This window comes from Callithrix jacchus, chromosome 20, assembly GCF_049354715.1.
Source record: "Callithrix jacchus isolate 240 chromosome 20, calJac240_pri, whole genome shotgun sequence".
NCBI lineage: Eukaryota > Metazoa > Chordata > Mammalia > Primates > Cebidae > Callithrix > Callithrix jacchus.
The window spans coordinates 14,118,157-14,144,780 of record NC_133521.1 but is presented as its reverse complement, the minus strand read 5'-3'; the positions used below and the strand labels follow the sequence as shown (position 1 = coordinate 14,144,780).

The following is a 26,624-nucleotide window of genomic DNA, read 5'->3' as shown; positions in this document are numbered from 1 at the left end:
AGATGGTGGCCGGGCAAGGCTTGTTTGGTTTAACACATATTTTTTTTGCTCAAGATAATTGCCCAAGGACAAGTACTTAGATAGCGTTGTGGCAACCCCAATTTAGAACTGTCGCCAACTCTTCCTCATCTGCAAAATAAATCCTGGAGTTCTGCAGCCCTTGCAAATTGCAAAGTTGGTGAGTTTGCTGGGAAATTTGCCAGGGGGGTGGGTGAAATGGCTTAGGTTGGTGACTGTGCCACCATATCTCTCATACCTAACAGAGTCTCTTCTTGTTCACTTAAGGCAGCCCAGTACTGTAAAGAGGAGGCAGTGGGATAGCACAGACAAGCCCTCTTGTCACTGTGCTTCTGGGTTCAGTAGCCTACCTTTCTCTCCTTATCACCATATTCGATGCCCAAAGTGTCCATGGCCCGGACGATGGCTGCCAGGGACTGGATGGTGTTGCTGTAGACAACAGGCTTGTACTGTTTCACATCTTCGCCGGAGAAGCCATCTTCATGGATGATCCTAGAGAAAAACCACACACACCACACCTGATGAGAGCATTGTCCTCATCAACACAGAGAGCACAGGCACGAGAAACACTGGCTGGCTGAGGGCCAGGTCCAGCTGGGATGCTGAGTTACTGAGTTGCTACATTAATGCCATAAAATCTAAAGGAAAAAGCTACCTAAATTACTTAAAAACAGAATCTTGGAAAAAAGAAATGCAGTCTTTTCACATTCCCTACATAATGAAAGAAAAATCAGTCAGTGAGGTGTGGATAATACTTGAAAGCACTTAGACCAGGAAAGGCACACATTAAGCACTCAATATATGTTAGTTATGAGTATTTTAAGCAAAGCTCGGGGTCTCAACTTACGTGTACACCAGAGTCTCAACTTAGGTACACACCAGAGGCATATTGTTGAAAATCCATGCAAGAAGTCTGCAGATAGATGATGCATTTTTCTTTCACAGAAAACTCACAGCTTTTTTTTTTTTTGACAGAGTCTCACACTGTCACCCAGGCTGGAGTGCAGTGGTGCAATCTCTGCTCACTGCAACCTCTGCCTCCCTGGTTCAGGCGGATTCTCTTGCCTCAGCCTCCCAGTAGCTGGGATTTCAGGCATCCACCACCATGCCTGGCTAACTTTTTTGTTTTATTAGTAGAAATAGGGTTTCACTATGTGGGCCAGGCTTGTCTCAAACTCTTGACCTCATGATCCGCCTGACTTGGCCTCCCAAAGTGCTGGTATTACAGGCGTGAGCCACCGCTCCCAGCTGACTCACAGCTTTTAATGAAGGTAGAATGATTCACTTAAGATGAATAAATAACCATCTTTATCTTTCACAACAGAAAAGTCAATAAAAGGATTTTTGCCTACGTTTATATCCCTAGCTAGGATTTAACCACAAACCACCCTCATTCTGGTGGATCTGAACAGGGACAGAGAGGACATAAAGGGGATGTCACAACTTTCAGAGGCCCCGTGGCATGCAACATGTCAACATGTGCTCACTGCTGACAAGGATCTGGGCAGGAGAGGAAGCTAAAAGGAGGGGCTCACACCAAAACTGCAAGAATTCTCTTATAACTAAAGTAATCCAGAAAGAGCAAATGAATTTTAAGATTAGCCTCCTACATTAGTCCTACCCCAATTAACTATATAAACTCTTCTGTGGTCACATTTTTAGTCCCAAATAGAATACTACTTGTGACATGCGCACACACCAATATAATAACTGAGATTTCCTTTCTACAACACCGCGGCCCCTTCCCATTCCTTCATTACCTTCACGCATGAGAAAACAGCTAAATTTTTTTCTTCTTTTTTAAAAACAACAGTTTTATTGAGATGTACTCACCCATTTAAAATATACAATTCAATGGTTTTTAATATTTTCACAAGGTTGGCCAATCATCACCACAATCTAATTTTAGAACATTTCAATCTCCTCAAAAGAAATTTTGTATCCATTAGCAGCTACTCTTCATGCCCTGTCCCTATGCTAAGCAACCACTGATGTACATTCTGTCTCTATAAATTAATCTATTCTGAACAGTTCATATAAATGAAACCATACAATGTATGGTCTTTTGAGACTAGTTTCTTTCACTTAGCACAATGTTTTCAACACTCATTCATGTTGTAGCATGTATCAGTAGCTCATTCCTTTTTATTACTGAATAATATTCCATTGTATGGATGTGCCACATTTTATTTATCCAGTCATCAGTTGATGGACAATAATGATTCCTGCTGCAAAATTCCACTTGGTGCTGGTTTGTGGTCTTCACCCTGAGTTTTTCTAAAAAGCAGATCAGAATGACCCTATCAATTTTCTGTTGACTTTTATTATTCCTAAGTCCAGTTTTGTAAAAGTATCTTGAGGGAGTACATAACCAGTGCAGGCCACTGGTGTACCACCCAGAGAGATCTCAAAGGGAATTGCTAGTTCCCACTGTAAACAACTAGAAAACCGACAAAATATATGAAACAAGCATTTTCAGACACCAGAGAATAGACAGTGCAGGACTGTGTGGACAGTGTGCGACTGTGATCCCTGAGAGAAGGAAGACCAAGGAGGGGAGTCCTATGATGGCCTGGGCATCCACCTTTAGGTGTTTATTAGACCACAGTGCAGGAGGGAACCCAGGCAGAACATAGCCATTTCACTGAGCTGAAGAGAAAAAGTGAGTTTAGGAGGTAGCTGAAAGGGCAGCATACCAGAGGGGAGAAAACTGCAAAGAGAGAGTGCTTCAGATGCCTCAGAGAGCACATAAGGGTCCCCTGGAGTCTGTGGCTGGATAGGGTGAGATTCCACAGCTGGCCAAGAAACAATTACTAAAGAAAGAACAAGCATCAGGGAGCTTATAAGTTGAACACTTCCCAGAGCTCATTCAAGGCTGGGAGATATTCAAGTTCCAAACAGCCAGAGTGAGGAGTCCTTGTCGAACTTCTGGGGCACTCAGCAGAGACCCCAGAAGGCTCATGCCATAGCAACATGGCTGAACTAGCTCCAGAGTAAAGCTGGTTTAGACCTGCCCTCATGAAGCTTAAAAATGAAGTTTTAAAAAAATAAATCAAGCTAATTTACAAGTAACTTAACTACCTGGAGAATAAAGTCCAATAGTCTGTCAATGAGGAAAACAAAATTTAGACATTCGACAATATAATATTCATTATCAATATCACACAAAAAATTCCTGAATATGCAAAGAACCAGAAAAGCAAGACCCATAACTAGGAGAAAATACAGTCAACAGAAGCAGACCCAGAAGTGACAGACATCATGGAACTAACAATAAGAATTTAAAAATATCTATTTTAAATATTTCCAAGAAATTGAAGGAAATTATGAACATAAAGAGGAGAGAAATGGAAGATGTAAAAAAGAACAAAAGTAAATATCTAATGTTGAAAATATAATATCTAAAATAAAAATTATACTCGATGGGATTAACAGCATATTAGACACACAGATGAGTGAACTTGAAAACATGGCAATAGAAATCATCTCAATCGCAACAAAGAGAGGGAAGAAGCTGAAAAATGTATTACGATGTTTATAACATACATAGAAGTAAAAGTTCAACAAAAGCACAAAGGATGGAAAGGATAAAATGAAAGTATATACTGTAGAAAGATTCTTATATATGAAAAAAGAAGTATTAACATAATATTACTTGAAAGTAAAGTGTAATAAGTCAAGATACACATTATAAACTCTAGTGTAAGTACTAAAAAATAGGATAGAAAGGCAACTGTTACCTAGATTCCCCTAAGAGTGGAAACCTCTGGGTGACCTGAGTGGTGCAAGCAGGATTTGCTGGTCCCTATGACATGATATGCTTCCCCAGAAGCCAGTGCACTGAGTTTCTCATGCTTCAATTGGGACCAGCAGGCCCTACCACTCTCCTGGGAATGCTCTCTAGACCTTTGGCTGGCTGTGGGACTTCCCACAACCTATTTCACACCTATTGATATCATTAATCTTTATATACTCTTGATCAGGCAGGAAGGTGGAATTTTATTATACTCATTTGACAGAAGAGGAAACTGAGGTTGAGAGAGAATAAGTAATTGCCCCAGTGTCTCTCAGCAAGTAAGAGCCCAGGCCATAAACAGGATCCAGGTCTCCAAGTTCACAGTCCTTTCTACCACACCTCAATTGATGGGCTGAAAATACCTCCTGGCAGGTCTCAATCTGTTGCCTGGGATGTCCCAAGAAAAGGAAACTTCATTTGCAGTTTGTAAAAATGTTGCAATTTGGGGACTTGTTCAAATCATGATTAATCCTATAACTTGTTAAAACTGGCTTATATTAGGTCAAATATAAGTTTCCTGTTTCAGGGTAGAATTTCATCTCCCCTTCTACTAACTACAATGTAATAAGTACTCAAAGACTAGAAAACTTGGACCATACAGAACAAGAAATATTATTCATATTCCCACAACTCAGAAAAACACTTAATTTTTACATGTAAATCATCCCCTTAGATTTTTTTAATGCCACATTCCTCTTTTTTTTTTCCGTTAGCATTGATTTAAGGCAAGTATCCTTAAATGTATCAAATAAGACCCTCTTTATTTTCTACTTCTCCACATCATTCTAGAAAGGCAGAGTAGAGCAGTGGTTAGAGGTTTGGCCTTGGAGAGGATGAGCCGCGTATCCCTGGTAATCAATTTAATCTCCTGAGCCTTGGTTTCCTCATAAGCAAAGAGTTGTGAGGAATAAATGTAAAGTACCTATCATATAGGAAGTATAAAACTAATGTAGCTATTAGTAATGCTATTTTCATTCTAAAGGAATTTTATATTTATAAAGACATAAAATTCTACCCTGAAATAGGAAGCTTAAAATCTTATAAATATAATTTCTTTCATTTGCAGTATAAAATAAGCAGAGTAACTGCAGCTCATGTTTGATCGTTTATCCTCTGTGCTAAGTGCTTTACATGTATCATTTCATGTAACCTTCAAAATAATCATAAGAGATAAATTATCCCCTCTTTACAGATGAGGAAACTGAGGCTCAGGTAGGTTAGGCTACTAACTTGACATACAGCAGGTAATGGCTGATGCTGAGAGGCAGGCCTGCTCCTACTGCCCTGAATCCCTATATCCAGGAGAATCCAGAGATTTCACCCACAAAACAAGCATCAGAACTCGCCCTGTCATATCTGCTGGCAATGTTCACGCAAGGAGAGAGGCCTCTGGGTTGGGGTTGGAGATGCAGTGCTGGGGCGTTCAGTCTCATGTGACAGCCCAAGTCTCCGTCGTGGAGGTGACAAGGCCAGGATGTGGAAATCAGGAGTGAGGCTCCAAGAGGCACCTTTGCAACAGTTAATGGCATCTCACATTGCAGCAGCCCCAGGTGGGCTGTTCATCTACATAGCTGAGCGGTAAGAGTGCAGAATCAAGTCTCAGAAACATCAGTTGAGTCCCTGGGTCCAACCATGCCTCAAGCCCACCCTACACTTTTAAGTGATATGAGCCAAATAATTCCCTCTCAATTTTGCATAAGCTAATTTGATTTGGGTTTCTGCCACTTAGAACCAATAAAGACATGACTAAAACATGTTTTGTACCTTGATAATAATAATAAATTAGACTTGTTCACTAATTTTTAATTTTTAAAATTAAAGCACCACATCTCACCCATCTCTGCTCTCTCCTCCCATTATTTCCTGGCATAGGGTTGAGCTCCAGTTAGTGCTCAGATAAAATGGACATAACTACACGAGCCAGGAGTACACAGATGCACCAAACCTGTCCCTCTCCAAAGCACTCACTAAAGGAGGCATACAAGTGTGTGTTCGGGTGTGTGTGTGTGTGTGTATGTGTGTGTCAGGTGGGGACCTACTAGATTTCTCATGACTGCAAAGCCAGGACATCAAAGGGAGACCAAGCTAGATTCTGCATTCATGCCCACCCAAAACTCAGGGACCCTGAGGGGTGTTCCAGGCCACCAAACCAGAAGCATCATGAAGAACAGGAGTTCTGAACAGCCAAGGGCTGACTGTGCAGCCCTGAGTGTTTGACTTTGGACAGAAACCTCCAGCTGGACTCTGGAAACCTGGCAACGCTGCTGAGAGGGGATCTCACGTGGATATGGGGAGAGATGGAGGGTAGCAACCAAGCCCGCCTGTGCAGGACTGAGCTTTCTGGGAAGAGGCAACCAAGGGGAAACCCTGGTTCTCCCTGCACTTCCACTCCTCTCTGCTGCCTTAGCGACCCTGCAGTAGGCCTGGACTTGAGCTCCCTTTGCTCTCTGTTTCCCCCTTGCAGTGTAGTACTGCACTTAGCTGCAGTGAGACTCCCCAGGCACACTGGCCTTATATGGTCACAGAACCACAGGCTTGGGAGCTGGAAGGGACTTTGGAGGCTCATCTGGCCCAGCAACCATTCTCCTTCTCTGAATCATAGACTCCTCTGAGAGTGTAACAAATGTACACACACAGATTCTACCCCCAATGTCTGGAAGTTCACAAACTCACAGGCCCTAGGCTGCTGGGACACATGGTTTTTCACTCCATCTCCAGCTGGATTAAATGCCACTTTATCAGCACCCTGACCCCTGCCCTGGGACTGCTGCTCCTCCTCCACCACAATCCCTTTAATAACCCACAGGAAGCAGGGGCTTCTAGAGCCAGACTCTCTAGCTCTGAGACTGGGTGCTTCTGTTTCCACATCTGTTCCTGGGAGATGGGCATGGTAACAGAGCTAGTTCATGGTTAGGATCAAAAGAATGAATCCATGTAGACTGCCCAGCACAATCAGAAGTCAATCAGTGTTAACTATTATTATTAATGTTGCCATATTTGGTACGAGGGATGGGGGAGAATGTGCAGTCAGGCGTCCTGTGTCTGTCCTCTTGAGGAAAAGGATGTGAAGTGGGTCCATGGGGGGGGAAAGCTGGGAGGAACACTGCTTGCCAGGAGAAACAGGAGGAGGAGGAGGAAGAGGAGAAGGAGGAGGAAGAGGAGGAAGAGGAGAAGGAGGAGGAAGAGGAGAAGAGGAGAAGGAAGAAAAGGAGGGGGAGGAGAAGCAGCAGCAGCAAGGGTTAACAAGCCACAGTGGAGTAAAGAAGAAGGGCAGCAGAGGGGGTTTCTCTGGACCAAAGCAGAGAATCTGCTCATTTACCATTTACCAAATGAACACCTTGGGAGTGGTTGTGGGATGAAAAGGTGGATTTCCTGATTTGAAGCTGTCTTAATGTGTCATGAAATGTGTTTCTGAACATTGACGGAGACCTGTGCTGCGGCTGCCCAGGTTAGGGTCAGGGCCCAGTGCTTCACTCCCATGCCCAGCATCAATGGTTTCCAGCCATCAGGAAGACCTTGTCAACAATGGGACATGGCCCCTGGAGCCATCTGCCTCCCCAGTGAAGGTGGGGACAGACCTGCCTGGCCTCACACGACATAGTTTTAATCAAACAACCATCCGATGTCAGTGAATGAGACAGCCACATGCCAGAAATTTGCGGCTCCAGAGAGCCTATGAGACCAGGATCTGGGCCAGACTGTAAAGTGAAAATGCTGGTTACAGAGTGTGTCCTGTGCAGCTTTTTTCATAAAACTGTTTGTGGGTCGGGGTAGGAGGTAGGGTGTGGTGTGGAGGGAGAAGGAAGGAGAGAGAGAGATGTTATGTGAGGATGTGTAACAAGATGTATTAATAATCACTTTTGGGTGGTGGCATTCAGTGAATTTTTTTAAAACTTTCTTTACATGTTTTGCTTCATTTTTAATGTTATCTGGAAGAACAACAAGTCAAGTCATTTCCAATGGGAAACAGACACTTCATGTTTACCCTGGGGACCATTTTGACCTGGAGAGAAGACTTGAGTGAAAGGGGTAGAGTCAATCATCATTACCAATCTCCTGATGTGGCACATTTGGGTCCCGCCTGCTGGAAGGTCTCTTCCGACTTGAAAGCCTATGAGGCCTGGTTCCTGCCTTCCAGGGCCTCTCAATCTAGATGGTAAGATAAGGCTAGTGCCAAGAAATGAAAATTCACAACAAAAAAGTGGCATCTGCTGAGGGCCAATTGAAGGGGACGTGTGTTAGATGTGCTGGCTGACACCTGAAAGCCATTCCCTTCTCATGAAGAGTCTCTTTCCCTGCCTCCTTTGCAGTGAAGAGTGGCCAAAGATAATGGCTCTGCTTAGAGCCCACACAGAAATAGTCATTTTCCAGATGGGAAACTGATGTGGAAAGAAGAGATGTACCTATAGGCACATTTAGTCTGTGGCAGAGGCAGGGACAAAACCCCCAGAGGCCTTTCCATTGTGATACAGGCCTCTTACCTCCCTTGGTGCTCCCCTGGGAGAGGGGAGGTGATGGGTGACACTAAGTGAGGAAAATATCTAATCAAATGCAAAATGGAAAGATGTTTTTACATTCTGTCTTAAAAGATCTAGCTCCCAATAATTTAGAGGCTTTCGTGTAGGGGGCTATTCTGTAAGTGTCTCCATTTATTCATTCCCTAATTGATTTTTCATATATTATTTGGGTACCTACTAGGTGCCAGCCACCATATCAAGGGCTGGGGATAAAAGCGACAGATGATATGGAAGAAGTAATGTCACAAATGGTTCCATAAATCATAACGGGAATAAGGGGAAAATATGACCTGAAGGAACATCTACAGTACTGGTGCACAGTGGAGGGCAGGGCCGGCCTCTCAGGAAACAGCAGTGACCAAGCAGGTGCTGCCTGGATAGACAAGGTAGGGCCATTTAGACAAGGGGGCAACACCAGCAAAGATGGTGCCTAGAGACCATGCTGTGCGGTCTCTTCTCGTCTCCCAGAGCCCCCCACTGGCCCACAGAGTGCTCAGGAAATGTGTGTGAAATGGATGAAGGCAGCTCAAGTGTTGGCGGGTGGGACTGGAAACCAGAGACCTGAGTCAGTAGGGCTGCCCTGGATCTGGCACTATCACAGGTCTGCCGTTCCCTCCTGAGGGAGGCTTCCACTGACTCAAGGAGAAGGCATGAATAGCAGGTTGACTCAATGGGGGGAAATGTCACTAACACTGCCTGGCTGAGATGCACTGGCAGGAGACAGCATACCCACTTGGAGGTGGGCTCAGCAGGGGGCAGGCACCCAGGGGGAGGGGTAGAGAGGGCTCCACCTGGACTCTCCTCCCTCTTATTCTCCCTGTTGGAGCTCCCACTAACTCTGCTCTTGTATGTCCTTTCCCTGGAATGTAGTCTTGTATCCTTCCTGCAAGTGGTGTTGAACTTGCAGGAATGACCTGGCTTCCTGACTCAGGGGATACCATCAAGAGTGAGGACTAAGCAGAGTGGTCTGCAGTGGTCCAGAGGGCACATGGTATGGGCAGGGTGATGGCTGGGGAGTGGCAGGGTTTTCTAGGAACTGCAGCAGCCGAAATCCCCCAGAGAACACCACTCATTCCTTTGTTTATCCATTCCCTCCATGAATATATATACTGAGCACCTGTTAAGAGTGGGGCACACCCTTAGTCTCCTATTCACTGACAGTCAGACTGTGGGCAAGTTCTCAACCTCCCTGTGTCTATGTCTCTCCCCTATAAAATAGGGACAATGATTTTGTCCTTCACAGGGTCACTGGCAGTATTACTGTGTGGGAGGGTCTGACACTCAGTAAGGCCCAATAAATGTCAGCTGCTAGTATTGTTTAAAAGTCCCAGGCAATTCATTGCCAAAGCAGGGCTAGACCACTAGTTTCCTAAGCCATGGGCCCTCCTTCCATCTGGTGTAGCGGTGCCTTGACCCAACTGAATGGGGTGTTTTGCGGGGCTAGACAGTATCCACGTTTTGAATGACTGGCTCAGAGGGACCACTGGTTGGGTGGAGGTAAGATGTGTATGTTTTTGCAAAGCAATTATTCTGGGACTTAATTTCTGATTTCCCAGAATTCTAAGAGCGCAGAGGCCTCTGAGAGGAGGTCAGAAGCTTTGCTCTTTTCCAGGCATAAAGGCTGCTTCCTTGATTGGCAGAGCTCAGCCATCCCCGAGATTATGGCCTCCTTCAACCCGTCCCACCGCCCCCACTGAGGGCATCCTCCTCTTCTCATCTAACTGAACTGACTGCTAGGTACCAGGTGCAGCTCACGCAGCATCCAGGGGACTATAGTGAACAGGACAGACAAAGGCCCTGCCTTGAAAGGACTCACAGTTCAATAGGGGAAGACATAAAGAAGTAGACAAATATTATAGAGTAATAAACACAAAATTAGTAGTTAGTGGGGGAGGGTAGAGTTAGGACTAATGAGGTGGCATGAAGCTGAGGCCTCAGTGATGAGGAGTGGGCCTTGTATATTGGTGAGGAGAAACACGTCAGGCAGAGAGAGCAGCGAGTGCAAAGGCTCCAGGGCACCTTTAGTGTTCTAAAGGCGAGGAGCCAGCAGGGCTTGAACCTCTGAGTGACAAGGAAAGTGGGGGATGAGGTCAAAGGAGCAGCAGGGACCAATATTATGGCTACTACTTAATGTTTTCTCAGCTACACATTAAAACAAATGCTCACCTGTTAAAAAAAAATGTTCATCCCCAAACCATCTTGCCTCCCACCAGTGCTTCTGCTATAATTGTGGATCACTTTTAAATGGCAGCTTTCCCTCCTCTTTCTCTGACTTCTCCAGCCCTGACTGAAAGGTCTGTTCTTGGAACACTTATAGATTACAGCCCACACAGCTAAGCAAAAAAGAAGAAAAAAGTATCAGCCATCATCCCACCAGCTGGAGGGAAACACCATCCACATGTTGGGGTATATTTCAGTCCTTTCACCTGGGAGTCCGCATGAGTATTATTTTCCCTAAAAATGAAATCACACTGTAAATGTTCTTTTCTACACTGAACTGGATGTACATTTTAACAACTGTTTATGAAGTGCTTTCTTCATTCCAGGCACTGGGTACAGGTCAGTAAGCCCGACCCGCATGGCCAAGCCCTTCTGGAGCTGCTGTCTATCCCAGGAGCTGTGGGCGTGCAGAAGAGGGGCACCAGACTCCATCCAGCCTGGCCAGAGACAACTTAAGGAAGAAGTCCTTGATGTGACTCCATGTCATCCTGGGTTTCCACCAGCTGCTTAGTCTCATCATCTGAATGGGTCATGAGTTATTCAACCAAACCCCTCATGGTAGACATTTGGGGTGCTCATGAATGAGAGCTCTTTCTAGCTTCAGATTCAGCTGCTAGGGCTGAGGGGCTGTCTGACCATGAGGTTCCTTCTCCCAAGGGAGGCAGAAAACCACAAAACCTGGATAGGACAAGACAGAGGCTGGGTGACCCCTGGGTCTTAGCGAGTGAGGGTGAAGAACGTGAGTACAAATGGATCCCTTGGCTATTTGGAAAGAAAAGAAGAAAGACCCAGCTAAAAATCCAGCTGTTTAATTGTGAGGTGAAACTGTATGCTATGAGGACATATATTTAAAAACTAACTAGGACTCCTTAGTAATTAATACTATTTAAAACTTGAAATTCTAATATTAGAATAATATAGAATAAAAGGATACTCTAAAGAGTTCTAAAATAATAGTAACAGGCAAATCAGTCCCCCAGAGGAATGACTGGTACAAAACAAGAAGGATGTCCTGTTGACAATGACTTGCAGAAATCTATTATAAAGATGCCATTTTTAATAAGGGGTAGCTCTGGCCAGAAGCAAAGATGTCAGCTGCCAATTGTCACCAGACAGAGCCAGGGGCAAGGCCAGGACTTGTGATTCCAGTGCAAAGCCTCTGCTGTCATTATCTGAAACACAACATGGACCCTGCCCTTTCCCTCGGCTCACAGCACCGGGGTGGGGTGGAGGTGGGGGCTGCACAGGCCAGCTCAGTCCACGGCAGCGTAATACTCAGAGCACTGCCTGCTAGAGCTCTGTTCCTTCTCTTCTGGGTAGCATTGCTTGTCTGGGGCCCCTGGCTCTAGATTAGAGACATCGTGCCTTGAACTTTGGAGGCAGAAGACCCAGGCTCTTATGCAGCCTGGCCATCAACTAGCATTGCAACCCCGGTGATACAGGCAGAAGAATCCTTCTCAGCCCAGCATCATCAGCCCTGGCCTGGGACTCCCCCTTGGTGGTGGAGGAGATCCTTCGATGCAGCTGTCAACCTCCTCTTGGGAAGATCTCAGGCCTCTTGACCCACCCTCAGATTCCAGCCATTGCCTTTTTCATGCCTATGTGTTTAGGAAATACTGCCATTAACTGTGGCAGCTTCCACCCCAATTTTGTCACTCAGGAGACCTAGGGTCTAAATCTTAGCTCTGCCACTGACCAGCTGGCATAAGCTTGGACAAGCCACTGAGACTCTTGGATTCATTTCCTATGTGCATTGCCCAGCCTCTTGGATAGGTCAGGTGTTGGCTTTGGGGCTGAGTTGTGTCAACTTCCTGTGGTTGGCCTGTTTCTTAAGTTGACCGAGAGCCACAGTCATGTCTATGTCTATGTCTACGTCTTTGCCATATGCATCCTTTCTGGGATACAACAGCTCACAGAACATAGTAGCTCATAGGGGCAAATAACCAAAGGGATTCCTGTTGGGCAAAAGATTGAGGAGTTCTGAACTAGAGACCTGCATACCTCACTGCATTCAGGGCTCTGCTCAGATGTCACCTCCTCAGACCAGTCTGACTAAGGCCACTTTCCTCCATTATTCCATGCTTTTATTCTTCCTTATTTTCCTTCATCACATGCATCACCACCTGGTATGTATATTTGTATTTTTATACTGTCTGTTTCCCCACATATCGATGTGAGCTCCATGAGGGCGGGGTTCACAGACTGTCGTGCCTAGAGCAGGGCCTGGCACACGGTGAATGATCAGTCAATGCTGGTTGAATGGCTGACTGAAACAAGTAATTGCTTGGGACCTCTTTGCCTCTAAAATGAGGGCTCCACATATAACTCCTTTCTGTGAAGGTGGGTAGCCTGTAAACAGTGGCTCAGGATGTAAGGATCTCTCCCCACCATCTCCCACTCATAGCCCTGGCTGCCAACCCCATCTCCGCCTTGGGGACTGAACAGTCTTCCCCCTAGGGTGCAGAGTCTGTGACCCTTTCCTAGTGATTATAACTAGACTCACTCCCTCACTCACTGGCATGGGTTCCCCTCCTTCAATCCTGATGTCTTGATTCCCACAGGGTTCTAAGGGTCAGGACACACAGCCGCCTTATACCATCCTCTCTAAGCTTACTGCTGGGAAAATTCCAAACTGTTCTTTGAAACCCAACGGTTAAATTCACTGGTTATGTTGCAGAGACATGACAGAGAACTTTATGGCTTCTGAGTCCTTTTCACAATGCCTTATGTGCAGACATGAGCTTTCATTAAACACAGTAAAAGTGGCTTGAGTGAGACAAACTGGTTTGACATCAATTTTACTGCCTAGATCTAAGTAACATTTCTGGTTTCCCATCTGCCTGATAAGGGCAGCTACTAGATCTCCCTTTCATGTTCTGCTGACATAATGAAGCAAGGTATTCTTATTAGTACATTATGTTTAGTATATGAACAATACTACACACTGGGAGCAGCCTGCACAGCTTTTTAATTATATTTTGTGGAGAATGCACAAGTGCGGCTGCAGAGCTTTGCTCATCTGTTCAGTCTTTGGGGAAAAAAAACTTCCTGCCTTCCTGTCGACAGTACGTTTGTTCATTATTTATGTTCCTGCTCATTAGAGCCTGGATGTGTTCTCATGAACCACAGGAAGAGAAAAAGAGAAAAGAGAAAAGCCCACAAAAGCTGCTGTCTGGCTGACAGCTCGCAGATAAGGCTTTTACAAACCCAAGTTACCTAAGACATTGCCCTTTCTGACACCAGGCAAGTCCAAAAGGCTCTGTCATCCAAGCAGGCCAGGTGGGGCTCTGACAGCCTGTGGGAGGGATCCTATCTGGGTTCCTCCTGGCTCCCTAGCAACTTGCTGTGGGGCGCAGTGGTGACTCACTGCAGAATATGCTGTGAGGGAGCCTGAGCTCTGCAAATGGCAAGTGAGGGCTGTAGTGGACATCTGCTGGTTTTGCTTGTGCAACTCCTCCCTTCTTTGAGAGACAGGAGCTCAACTTTCCTTGGGGGAACCATCCTTCCTCACACTTTGAGGGTTCTGCCCACTCCTAGCCTAAGTCTGAGGCGTGAGTAAGTTCCTGATCCACCCCTGTCAGTTAGTGTAGCACACACACGGATCCAGCCATGCCTGAAGCTAGTGTACTGCTAGGCTAGTCAGTGACATGAGAAAATACATTTCAGATACTCTAGGGCAGGTTTGCGTTCTTAGCAGTCAGGAGTCTTGACTGCATTGAAGCTGCATAGCCTTGGAGGTTTGTTCGGAAAGATGGCAGCAGGGCATCGGATGGTGCACAGACTTGCTGATCTAAAAGGGGGTGCCTAGTTACTGTATAGCTTCTGAGGGCTCTGAGGGTTATACCACCATAGGACAGCATCTGCCCCCACCCCACTTTGCAAGCAGCTGAGCCAAGTCACACTGGAGGTCATTTTCTCTATGGGTGTTTCAGGGATCAGCTAATCCCAAAGTGCCGTCCACTCCTCCCCCAACTCCACCTAACTGCAGAGCATGGGGAACTTCACTTCCTTGTTTCTCTTCTACATTATAGACCTAACCAGCCTGGAAAATGCTTTTCATAGGCTCTTGGTTTTTCCCTTCCTGTTCTTTTTAAATGAGGCCTTGTTTTTCTTCTCCTTGCCATGTGATTGGGCAGAGAAGGACACCAAAACACCACCAGCAACCTGAAGAGACAAAGGGGCAGGGACAGAATCCCTCATTCTCCAGTGTGGGCTGCTTGGCACAGATGCCTTTGAGATTTGCCACAGAGCCTCCTAAGCATTGCCCCAGACGGTGGACCATTTCAGGTGAGTGTTTGTTCTGAAACAGCCAAAAAAACACTCTTCTCAGCTCCTTGCTGAGGAGAACTCCAGGCGAAAGGTACAGATCACCCCAAATAGGGGCTCCTCAGGGAAATCCTGACTTCTCATGCCCTCTAGGAGGACTGCTTATGGTAAAGTCTGCCAAAAGCAAGTCTGAATGCACATTCCTCTCCAGGGTAACTCATGTCTCCCCAAACGAAACAGCAGTGGTCAGTTGCCACGCCAACTTTTGCTGGACAAAGAGGGCCATTTCTGCATTGGGTCAGGCCCCTGAACATCTCTGACTGCACGGACGTGAGCCACATTCTTCTGGTTCCCTCTGTGCCACCCTTTTGGTGGGCCTTTGAAAAAGAGTAGGGGAGAATTCCAGGTGAGAGCACGCCTTGCCAGAAAAACACATTCACAAAGAGAGACGGCAAAACCCAGCCCAGCCAGTCTTCCTTCCCTGGTGGTGGATGTGGCCCAGAAAGGATGCCACTCTCTGTGTGGTGGATTTAAATACCCCTGCTGCGGCTCCCAGGTTTCCCACCCTAGGCCTTCTCAAGCAGATGGAAGTTCCTCATTAATAACCATGATAGTGTGGTCATGCCCCTAAAAAAGAGTCCACAAAGATCACTTTGTGGGCTTCCACATCGATCCCCTCTCTAGGGATGTTTGGGTGGGGCAGTGTGTTCTGGCTGCTGAAGCCAAAGCACACACTTGGCTGTAGGGGTGGCAGACCCTGCGGTGAGCCTAGCTGTGCCCTCTTGGAGTTGGGCTCAGTAGAGGCTCTGCTGGAGTCTGAGAGGCCAATTAGGAGGACAGGTGTGCTCAGCCCTCATCATGGTTTCTGGGCCTCTGCTGAGAGAAAGGCCTGCTTCTGGCCCAGCAGCCAGCAGCTGAGAAATTTTCAATGTGAATGAAGCCTAAAATTGGTGCATATTGAACACAAGCAGGCTAAGGAGGACAGGACCCTCAAGCTGCCATCCTGAGACTCTGTCCACTCCCTCAGACTCTCATTTGGATTTCAGGTAGAGACAAATAAAAGGACCACAGCCCACACTGCCCATTGTCACTTAGCTACGCCGCGGTAGCAAGGACTGCACCTGGGGGAATGGAATAGTGGCAGCACCTACTGAACGCCTTCAGGTGAGGCACTGTGCCAAGTGCTTCATGGACACTGCCACACTGAATCCTCCCAACAACCCCCGGCTCCTGGTGTCAGCCTTAGTGAAAGCTATGTAAGTGTTAGTGCTAGCTCCACTTTGAAGATGAGGAAACTAGTTAATAAGAAAGTTAATGAGCTTTCTCAAGGTTATATGGTTAGTAAACATGGGTGTTCTCAAGGGTTCTTTCTCCACTTTATGGACTGCCCTCAGACTAAATTTCCAAGGAATACTGATCACTTCAAGCACATCCAGAGGAAGCAGACCAGGCTGGTGAAGGTCAAGACTTCTGACCAACTGTGAAAAAGCGGAAAGGCATTAAACAATGTCCACATTAAGAAGGGGTCCCAAAACTCAGAAGATTTCTATTGTCACACTGGCCCTGAGTCATAAACTCTTACCCCTCTTTAAAGGCCTTTCTAGTTTTCTGGCTTAATCCTTATCACATGAACCCCCTGCCTGCCCCTTCGGCAGACCACTCCCAGCACTCTCAGCCCTGGCCAGTGTCAGACGCATGGCTACTGAAGGAGTGAACAACGGATGGATGAAGACTGTCTAGAGAGAGCTCTGACACTGTCAGGATCACCAACATAGTCACATCTGCTCATTATCACCACGGCCAGCAATTCTGAGACAACTGTCCCCAGACACTTCTGTATCCACTGAGCTTCAAGCTCCAAAGTGCATGTAGAACAGGACAGTACGGAACAGGGGCAGTTACAAGCCAGGAAGGATGGTGAGAAGGGGTAGATAATACACACAATTTGCAGCATTAGATGTGGCACAAATAGGGCTCCCAAGAATGGAATTCAGTTCAATAAACATTTACCCAAGACCTCCTAAGTGCAAGGCCTGGCATTTGCCTCTTTGACTGGTGCAGATCACATTCCCTGACAAGGAGGTGGCATTCACATAGCATGTGAGGCTGAAGATGCATTCGGTCGTATTTCAGGTGTGCTGCTCCCGTTCCTGAGGGCCCTTCCTGAAGTGGTGCTGCCCACACCCTCTGAAACTTTCTCCCTGAACTGGTCCCTGCATGTCCTCAGCTCCAACATGGACTTGCTGACGCCCACTGATCACAAAATGTCCCTGAGGCTCTTCAGCTGGTGGTGTAAGAATGAATAAGCCATCTAAAGCCAAGTGTATGTGTGTCTGGCAGCACTTTCCATAAAGAACAAAGAGCTGTGTACAGCAGTGGCCTTGACTGGGACATCCATGTCAAAATGAGAAGCACTAACAATGGGGTTCTTGAGGACAGAAACGCACAGGGCTTCCCTGCCTAACTTCAGACTGAAAGTTCTCCTGCCTACTCTCACCCAAGAGCTACTGCCTGCCAGTTCCTTGTCTCTCCCAGAGGAGCTGCAAGAAACTCTCCCCCGCCTTCTCAGTACCTTTCAATCCTGGGAAGGGCTCTGTGACAGGCAGGGGCTGCCCAGAGGCTGCAAGTCTGTCTGGAACAGATAGGCCTGCCTCTGATACCAGCCCACAGGGAAGCTTCTGGGGAACAGGACTCTTCCTGAATGGTGCTCCAGGACCCCAGGAATAGATCCATGATCATCATGCCGTGCTACCCCCCAATGCAAGAGAACCATGGCAAGGGGTTTTCTGCTGTGGGTGGTGTGCCGCTACGAATAACTCTCAAATGCCCAACACTCCCTTTCAGGTTTTCCAAGCATTTCATGTGTTACTGAACAGTAACAACAGTTCCTCTTGACAAACACCAACTTTGTGCTGGACATTTATGTATATTTTCTCACAAAGTCCTCACAATAGGAATGAGTAACACAGTTATCCTCATTTTGCAGATAAGGAGACTGAGGCTTAGGGAGGTTAACTGACTACTTGGACAACATCTCACAGCCAGTAAGCAGCAGAGCTGGGAACTAAAGCAGAAACCCGCTCATAATCTCCACCTCAACAAGCCTGGTAGTGGCTCTGTTTTACAGTAATAGTGGACGGTATAAGAAGCAGAGTGACTGGCTTGCCTGCGGTCATGTAGCAGAGGTCTCAAACTGGCCATCTGCAGCCTGGATTTGGGCCAGGGAAATCATTTTGTTTGGCCTGCAGTGGTTTAGAGTTTTTCTTTTAATTAGTTTGTTTTTCCTTTAAGCAAACATTTATAAATCAGAAGAATTTTCATAAAAGGATACTGATTTCTGGTTCTCCTGAAGAATCAGACAAGCTGGCCTGCCCCCTTAGGTGAGACCTGAGTTTGGTTGCCTGCTGTGGGCTAGGCTGGTGCTCTCCAGTGATCCACATGCCCCATCAGGCCACAGCCCTTGCTCTACCAGCCTGCTCGCCCCGTCTGCCTTGGGACTCCTTCACAGAGCCAGTTAATGGCATCAGCCTCACGTTTCAGGTAGAATAAATGTTTCTAGCATGTTGGTAAGGAGGAAAAGTGTTAAACTAATGGAAGATTTTCTTTTTGTCATCCTAATAAACATGAGCAGTAGCCAGAAATTTGACAGGTCCAATGAATCGTTAGTGCGAACCATGTTCAAACTAGTGAAAATGGTTCAGCTTGCTTCCACCTTTTTATGAAGCCTCACTGGAGGATACCACACCCCCTAAGGACCCAACAAGATGCACAGCCAGAAGGCTCTACACAGCTGGAAGGTTGGCCACGGTCCATGTTTGCACTTAAGTGCTGCTGCTTGGTCAGACACATGGAACACTAATGACAATCACGTGGCCTTGGCTGCCGAGAAGTGGCCCAGAATGATGGGAAGCAAACCTCCTGAGCTAGCCGATGCAAAGGCATTTAGCCAACAAGTGGGAAAGGCAGCCTCTGCATTGGTTGGGGAAGGAATCCAATATCTAAACACTAGAGTGCCCCAGGGCTAAGACTGCGGACTGCCGACTCAGTGTCTCCACTTAGATATGCACTAGGCATGGCAAAATAAATGGATTCCTAACTGAACAACTAACTTTTTCCCCCAAACCTAGTCCCCTTTCTGCCTTCCCACTACAGCAAATATTGTTGCCTACTGAAGACTGGGCATGATACTTGCTCTCCGTTTCATTAAAAGGGAATTTAATGAGTGCTAAAGAGGTGTCAAAGACATAGTAACACCAGACTCGAGACTATTTGCCACAATTAGAAGAACTAAAAGAGAACTGAACAAACAACTTTCCCACCATGGGATTCGATGTTATCAAACACTGTCCTCGCACCACTGCAACTCATCTTGGGCCATTGGCAGTGTTCATCTTATACTTTGAGGCACTGTGGAGTACAAGATTCTGGAAGCTAGTCCATTATCTAATCAGATTAAACTCAACAAAGAGCCACGGATGGGGAAAAGAACTTAGCCAACGAAGACATGTGGATCCTCAGTGTGTGGGGGCGGGCTGAGGGTGGAATTTGAGTTATAAGGGAGGGAAGGCAGAAACTGGGTTTGCCTGATTGATCCAGGTCGGACCAAGAAGTGGCTGAACCAGTGGGCTGCAACCCCCTGCTCTGCAGCTAAACGGGAATGGGAAGTAAGGGAGACAGATGTCTCAGGAGTAGAGTGGTAGCTCATCTACCTCAACACCACTGGCTCCAAGGGTAAGGACAGCTCCACTCCCACCCACTGTGGACTGCTGCCACTTTGGGCTCCATAATAACCAGAGGTACAAAGAAAGAACAAAGAACACTCACAACATGCTTCCAAGTCCCGGCAGAAGAAGATCTGTCAGGACTAACAGTGCATGAGCCCAGTGAAGTACAGCTGCTCCGAGAGAGACAAATGAAAACTCAAGCAGAACATCATATGAGCCCAATTCAGAGCAGACTTAAAAGACTTTTCACATATTAAAACAATGTCTTCCCAACTATAGCAGGCGAGTCCCTGTTGAGATGTGAATTAGTGGTCTGGAAGACAAAAGGGAAAACCTATTTCCAAATATAAAGCAAAAATATAAAGAGAGAATTTGTAAGGGAAAAGATAACAGACATGGAGGACAGATCCAGGGGGATCTAATTTAAAAATATTGGAGTTCTAGAAGAAGAAAAAGGAACTAGGAGAGGATAGCCAATAGTTAAATAACAAATACAAGATAATCACCCTGAACTGAAAAAAGAACTGTATCTACAGATTGAAAAGGCTTACACAGTCCCAGAAAGGATGACAAGAAAAGACATACACATAGGTTACCTTGGTACAATTGTTAAACTTCAAGATGAACACAAAATCTTAAAAGCTTCCAGACAGAAAGAACATATTACCTATAGGGAAAAAAGAATAAGACTGACATTGAACTTCTCATCTGAAACACTACAAGCTAAAAGAGAGCGGAATACCATGTACACACTACTCAGAAAAGATAAAGACCTCAAACAGTTTGCCCATCAATTTCTAGAGCAAATATGCAAGAATTCATAGTTTATCACCCATACATCTCATCTGTGGAAGATACTTAAAGTAACAGACAACAAATGCACCAGAACACAGACCTTGACCTGGGGAAAATGAACTGGTCAGGAAACCGTGATGAGTAAGGAAGGTTGCCATATACCTGCCCCGCCCTTTTCTCCTAACTCTAAATAGAGAATGGTAGATGCTCTGGGAATGAAACTGCTAAAGAAGGACTCTGAAAATAGAAGGGACATACTACAAGGGAAATTCCAGCAACAGCCCAAAGCTAAAAATATTAAATGTTCCTAACAGAATCAAGGAGTTGAAGAGGAGGGGAGCAAAAGTGTTCCAAGGTCTCATCTTAGGTAGGGACAGGGAAACGATTTTAATGTCTCATCCCACTGAAGCAGGGAACAAGAGGGAGAAAACGGAACATCTTGGAGGAAGAAACATTTATTTCATGTTATCTTGTTTTCAAATAACATTAGAGCAATATGTATTTAATTATGAATTAAGGGAAAAAGAATGTAACCTTTAATGAAAGGGAAAAGTAGAGAACTTTCAAATTAATATGGGGAAAAGATGAAATCTGAAGCAACTACATTAAACCAGCAGAAGCAACGGAAACAAAATACTGATGGAAAGAAATTATAAACATACTGGAAGATACAAGAAATAAAATCCAGTACATCAGTCAGCAGACTAGATTACTCATTAAAAACAGAAGATACCAGATTGGGTTATGAAATTAAAAAGAAAAACCAAGCCCTAGGTGCATGCCATTTATAAGAAAACTGATTAAAATAAAGATATATAGAAATGTTGAAAATAAATGCCTAGGCAACCAGGTACTAGGCAAATGAAAACAAAAGGAGGGCAGGAGTGTCAAAATTAATTAGATAAGGGGGAATTTTAGTTAAAAAAATATGCTGCAGAAGATAAAAGATATTTGTAATGATAAAAGGAACACTTATTTTATGAAAACATTAATGATCATAAGAAACTTGAATGCAATAAACACAGAAGCTAAATATAAGAAGCATGCATTTTTAGAAATGGGATAGAATTTTAGTGTGAAATGTCAAAGGTGTCTATTTCAAAAGTGGATATACCTTATAGGCAAAATAAATGATATAATTTGAATTATCAGAAATATGGATGACCCTACATTCCCTGAATCTGGAATAGACCATTTGTTGAGTCCTGGATGATTTACAAAATTGATCACAGAGATAAACTTAAATTTTACAAGAGTTAAAAAATTTTTTTAATTAAATAAAATGTTGTCTTCCCCAGACAAATAAACCATGTGTATGTGTTTAATAAATTTTTATGGACGGGCGTAAAGCCAGACTTGAAGAAAAGGCATATGTTCTTAAATGGGAACATTTAACATTAAAAAATGATCCCCTGTGTACACTGGAACTTAATAAAACTTTCACGTAGAATTTCAACAGGTTTTTTTTTGTTTGTTTTCAAGTTAGAAGCTCAATCCCTAGAAGAGTTGGCATTTCCCTGCTACCCCAGGCTGGGGAGAAATCAGGGCCCAGGTCTGGCCCCTCTATCTCTTGAGCTGCCACACATCTCCCACTCTGCTTTCATGCAATGGCAAAGCACATGGTCTATCAGGTCAGATCCTGGCAACTCACATCTGGGCATACCTCCTGGTGGGACTGGACTTCAGAGGAACCCAGTAAGTAACAGGGCTCAGCATGGAGGCTGAACAGTGGCCCAGGGAGCTGGCCTGCTTTCACCCATCAACACCAAACCGATGAAGAGTGGCCAACACCTGCCCCACTGGGCTGTAAAGAATATTTTCATCTCTCACTCAAACTCACTTCTGGCTTGCTGTACAAGCTTTTCAGGCAATTCTGCATTGCATTACAGTTCATCACACTTGCCCAATTAAGGAGAAAGGATAAAGATTCTCTTCTCCCATCTTCCAAGCACAAAAGCAGAAGTGCGAAAAGGATGGGGCCTGCTCAAGGTCACAGGCCAGCTAGCAGCCACGCTGGGGCTCCAACCCAGGTCTTCTGACTCCACATCCCAGCTTCCTCCCTGTTAATCTTCGTGATAAGACAAAGTGGCAGGAGGAGTCGGTCAGTCACACGCTGCTGCGGGTGAGATGGAGAAACGATGGGGGTGACAGGTCCTGGCACGAGATCCAGGTTGCCCTGGGGAGTCTTTTAGGGAGAGCTGGCTGGAACATAGGCCAGGCGAGAGGGGGCTCAGGAGCAGGAGGGGTTGTTCTCTGCTCAAATGCTTGGTTCCAGAGATGGCTGCTGCTGCTGCTGCTATCTAGTCAGACACTCAGAGGTTAGCCGAGGGCAGCTTCCTAGCAGAACTCCTGGCAGAAGGCAAGCAATGTGAACCCATCAGCCCAAAGTCCCATTGCAGCTTCAGAATCTGGCTCCAGCACAGCACCTCCTTTGGGTGATTTGGAATCTCCCTGCCAGGAGGCCCTGTGAGCTGTTGGGGTCGGTGTGAGGCAGGGGACAGGCCAGTGCACACAAGGGCAGCAGGGCATGTCTGCCCTGAGGACAGAGCCCATCCCACTGCCCACAAGAAGGAACGGCTGGATGGGGCCGGGAGCAGGAGGAAGGATGGGGAGGGGAGAGGGGTCTACTTGAGCATTCCCCTTGAGGGGATGGATAAGCTGCGATGAGAGGTTCTTACATCAGCCTTACTATGTGAACATATCAAGCAAATACCCTGTGCCAGACGTCATGCTCGGTGGTTTGTGTGCACTCCCCCATTTCATCCTCACTACTCTCCAAGGAAGGTACTATTAGAAGATTCCTTAGAGGAGGAAATGGAGGCCAAGAGAGATCAACTCACCTGTTCAACGTCACTCAGGTGGCGAGTGGCAGAACTGAGCTTCGGTGTGACTCGGAAGCTTGTGCTCCGAGCAAGGCGCTAGAGTGCCCACCTCAACTGAACTGGGCTAACCCTGCTCTCCTTGCAACCCAGTGCCCTGCTGAGGCTGGCCTGGGAAGCACAGCACTCACTGCTTTCCCTAGCCTTGTCTGAGAGGGTCCTGTCTAGCAGCCTGGCATCTAGGGGGCCAGTGTTGGGGACTCAGAGTCAGCAGACTTGGGTTCACAGGGTGGTCCCACCTTGTACTGCAATTGCTGTGCCATCCAGAGACTAATAACCAAGGGAGACACAGTATAGTACCTGCAGTCTGTCTTGTACTTGCATATATGTTCTCAATGAGTCATAAGCATACATTCTGGCCTGATCAGCTCAGTTGATGCAGAATTCCCTCTACTCTCCTTGATGTGGCCCTACTTAGAGGGTGGGAGGATGATTTATTATACTTCCTATAATTTCTGCTTATAGCTCCTTCTGGAGACAACAAGTCTAATTTGTTGCCCATGCACCAGGGCCTCAGAGGATTGGAAGCCTCTGGTTCTGTCTGGGCCCCAGAAAAGGTCCTTACAAATGCCAGGAAATCTAACAAAGGTGCTTTAGAGTTCACTCTGGAGCCAGCTCTTGATTAGGGAAGATGGTAGCCTCACTGACTAGTGCTGGAGTGCAGACAGGGAGATAGGCAGACCCTCTCACCAGGTACCAAAAATGACACCTGTGGAGAAAAGCTAAGTGGATCAACCTTCCAAGCAGATTAAGTTCTGTCCTAGGATCTGCAGGACTATTAGTGGGAAGTGGTTTGAGCATAGGCAAGGGGAGGAAGGTGAGGCGGGAGAGTAAGGAAACAAAGCCACAGGAAGGCTCTTCTTTATAAAGGGGTCTGTTAGGAAAATCCAATGTGCACTTGACCACCTGGGGTTCTATACTACAATCCTTTTTCCTAGGACCCATTTCGGCAGAATGGGAAAATATTTGCTGACTATTTTGTAAAAGTTAATTAACTGTTTTTAAAACATGCCCTTGAGCTCAATGATGTTCTTTATTTTACTATTTACATATTGCACTCCTTGAACTGACTCTTACCTTGATTTCACTTATAGAAGTGAACTTGATTTCAGTTGTAGAAGTTTTAAGAACTTCTCTCCTCAAATATGCATGCAGACACATTGTAAGTCATAAGGGTAATGCGCAATTTCACTGGAAGGTAGACAAAAGCACTGGACAAGGGGCTACACGTCCTAAGTTCAAAGGCCAGACTTGCCAATTGCTATCTAGATAGTCCTAGACAAATAACTGAATTTCTCTAACCCTCAGTCTCCTCATGTATAAATAGGATAATCGCCACCCAGCTTCCTTTACAGGGGTGCTATTAGGATTAAGTGGGATGCCTATGATAGCCTGTTGTAGACTGTAACACATATAAAGTGATGCTAAAGTGAAACGTGAGATCTTTCTTAGACTTGGAATAGACTGGACATTTTTGGTTTGGGGCCACCTCGTATCCATTCTATCACCTCTTTGCCAACATCAAGTATTTGAAGAGCCATTCCTCCCCAACTATTGGCCAATGTCATTAAAGTGGGGACTAAGTTAACTTATTCCATTCCCCAAAACCACCATGGTTGGTTCATGGATAGGAACATAAGTCAATCAGAATCAGTGAGAAGGATTGAGACTCTTCCTGGGATATCTAGTAAATATACTCACACTTTGCATGGGGATTTGAAGCTGAGGCTGAGGAGTGAACCCACCTGAGAGTAAAGTCAACATGGAGCAAAGCAGAGCCCAGAGAGCAGACACTAGGTCCTGATAACATCCTTACAGCCCTAGGAGCCAGACTTTTCAGTGACAGGGGTGGCTAAGCTTATTTTTTACTTAAGTCAATGTGGTAGGATTTCTGCCATTTTTACCTGAAAGGGTCTGATACACAATCTCAATGAAAGCAAGATGACTAACACTCAGGATAAGCTTCTGGCTTTGTTTTTCAAAGGAAAGCTCTGTCTTGCGTGTTCTGTTTTCCACCTGAGAGCCATTCAGCTAAACCTGGCATTGGCACAGGCGGACATTCCATATTCCCCCAAAGTGGAAGTACTCAGGAGAATATTAACAGTGACCTTTCCTTGTCTCATTGGCAGGGTCTTACAGTTCTTCAAGAATTCCTTCCTTGAGATGATTGGCCTTCTAGATCTGTGGTTTTAAGGACTGGTCTGAAGATCCCTGGTTAGCCAAGAATGTGTCCAAATAAGGTTAGCAATTATGATTTCTCTCTGGCCTTAGTTCCATGCCACACTGTATACAACTCATCAACCCAGCCAACTTGTCTAAGGGACACACCATGTATCTTCATGCTTCTGTGCCTCTGCTCATGTTTTCTCCCCACCTAGAATGCCCTCCCTTCCTACTTCTGAGTACCAATTCTTCCTGATAGTTTGGGGCTGTAGCAGATACTGTTGGTGGCCAAGCCATCCACCACTGTTCTCTCTTTTCTTTGCTAACCAAGTCCCAGCTATGTCCTGTTGTCCCTATCTCCTCCTGATTGGCAGAAGTGCATCATGTAAACCCACTGCCCTAACCAGTGACTGGCTTAAGAAGAGACATGGGACCCAAATCTGTCCAATGAGATGTTAGGGCCAGTCTCCCAGTAGGGTTTCTGAAACAAGGAGGGGCTCAACCCTGTCATTTCCATCGATTTAGGTGATGAAATCATAACGCCTGGAGCTGCTGCAGGGACAAGCCAGATGGTGTGGCACAATGAATAGACAGAAAGACTTGGGTCCCTGATAGCTTCATTGGGTATCTGTGGGCCTGCTCAATTTCCAGACTTCTGGATACATGTGTTCAAAATTTCGTGTATGGTTTAAGTCATTCTGAATTGGGTTTTCTATTACTTGCAGCCAGGGCCTCCTTGACACAAAAGCTCTCCCCCTTGGCACTTTCCCTAATCATGCCAGTTGTCTACAGGACAGCCTCCTCCCCAGCACTCCTCTCCCCTCCCCAGTTCACATGCCTGGATTGTCTGTTAACACCAGGAAAGTGTGATGGTTTTCATTCTAGGAGTGGGTTCTGCAGCACTGTGTTGAGATGGTGAGGCCATGCTGGGGCTCTGCAGGAAATGGTATTGTGGCAGTGCCTGCCATGAACTTAGGAGGAGCCATGTACAGCTTAGAGAATCCAACCAAAGCTCCTGACTTCACTGTCCAAACTCGTTTCCCCTATTCCCTGTATCTCAGAGGGCAACATCTCCATTTTATCAGTTACTCAGGCCCAAAATCCTGGATTCAACCTTGACTCCTCCCTTTCACATCTACATTTAATATGAAAGGAAATCTGTTGGCTTTACTTTTAAAACACCTCCAGGACCTGACCGCTCTGCTACCTCCCTAAATCACTACCACCATAGTTTTTTGTGGAAGCC

At 45.8% G+C, this 26,624-nt stretch overlaps 1 protein-coding gene across 2 annotated transcripts in view; it reads right to left on the bottom strand.

Annotated features, from left to right (window-relative positions):
• The window catches only part of GNAO1 (G protein subunit alpha o1), a 168,398-nt gene that overhangs the window by 84,513 nt on the left and 57,261 nt on the right, over positions 1 to 26,624 (bottom strand). For both annotated transcript variants that reach the window (XM_002760959.7, XM_035282587.3), the window contains exon 3: positions 369 to 510. In XM_002760959.7, the coding sequence (XP_002761005.1) occupies positions 369 to 510 (142 nt within the window). The remainder of the gene's footprint in view (positions 1 to 368; positions 511 to 26,624) is intronic.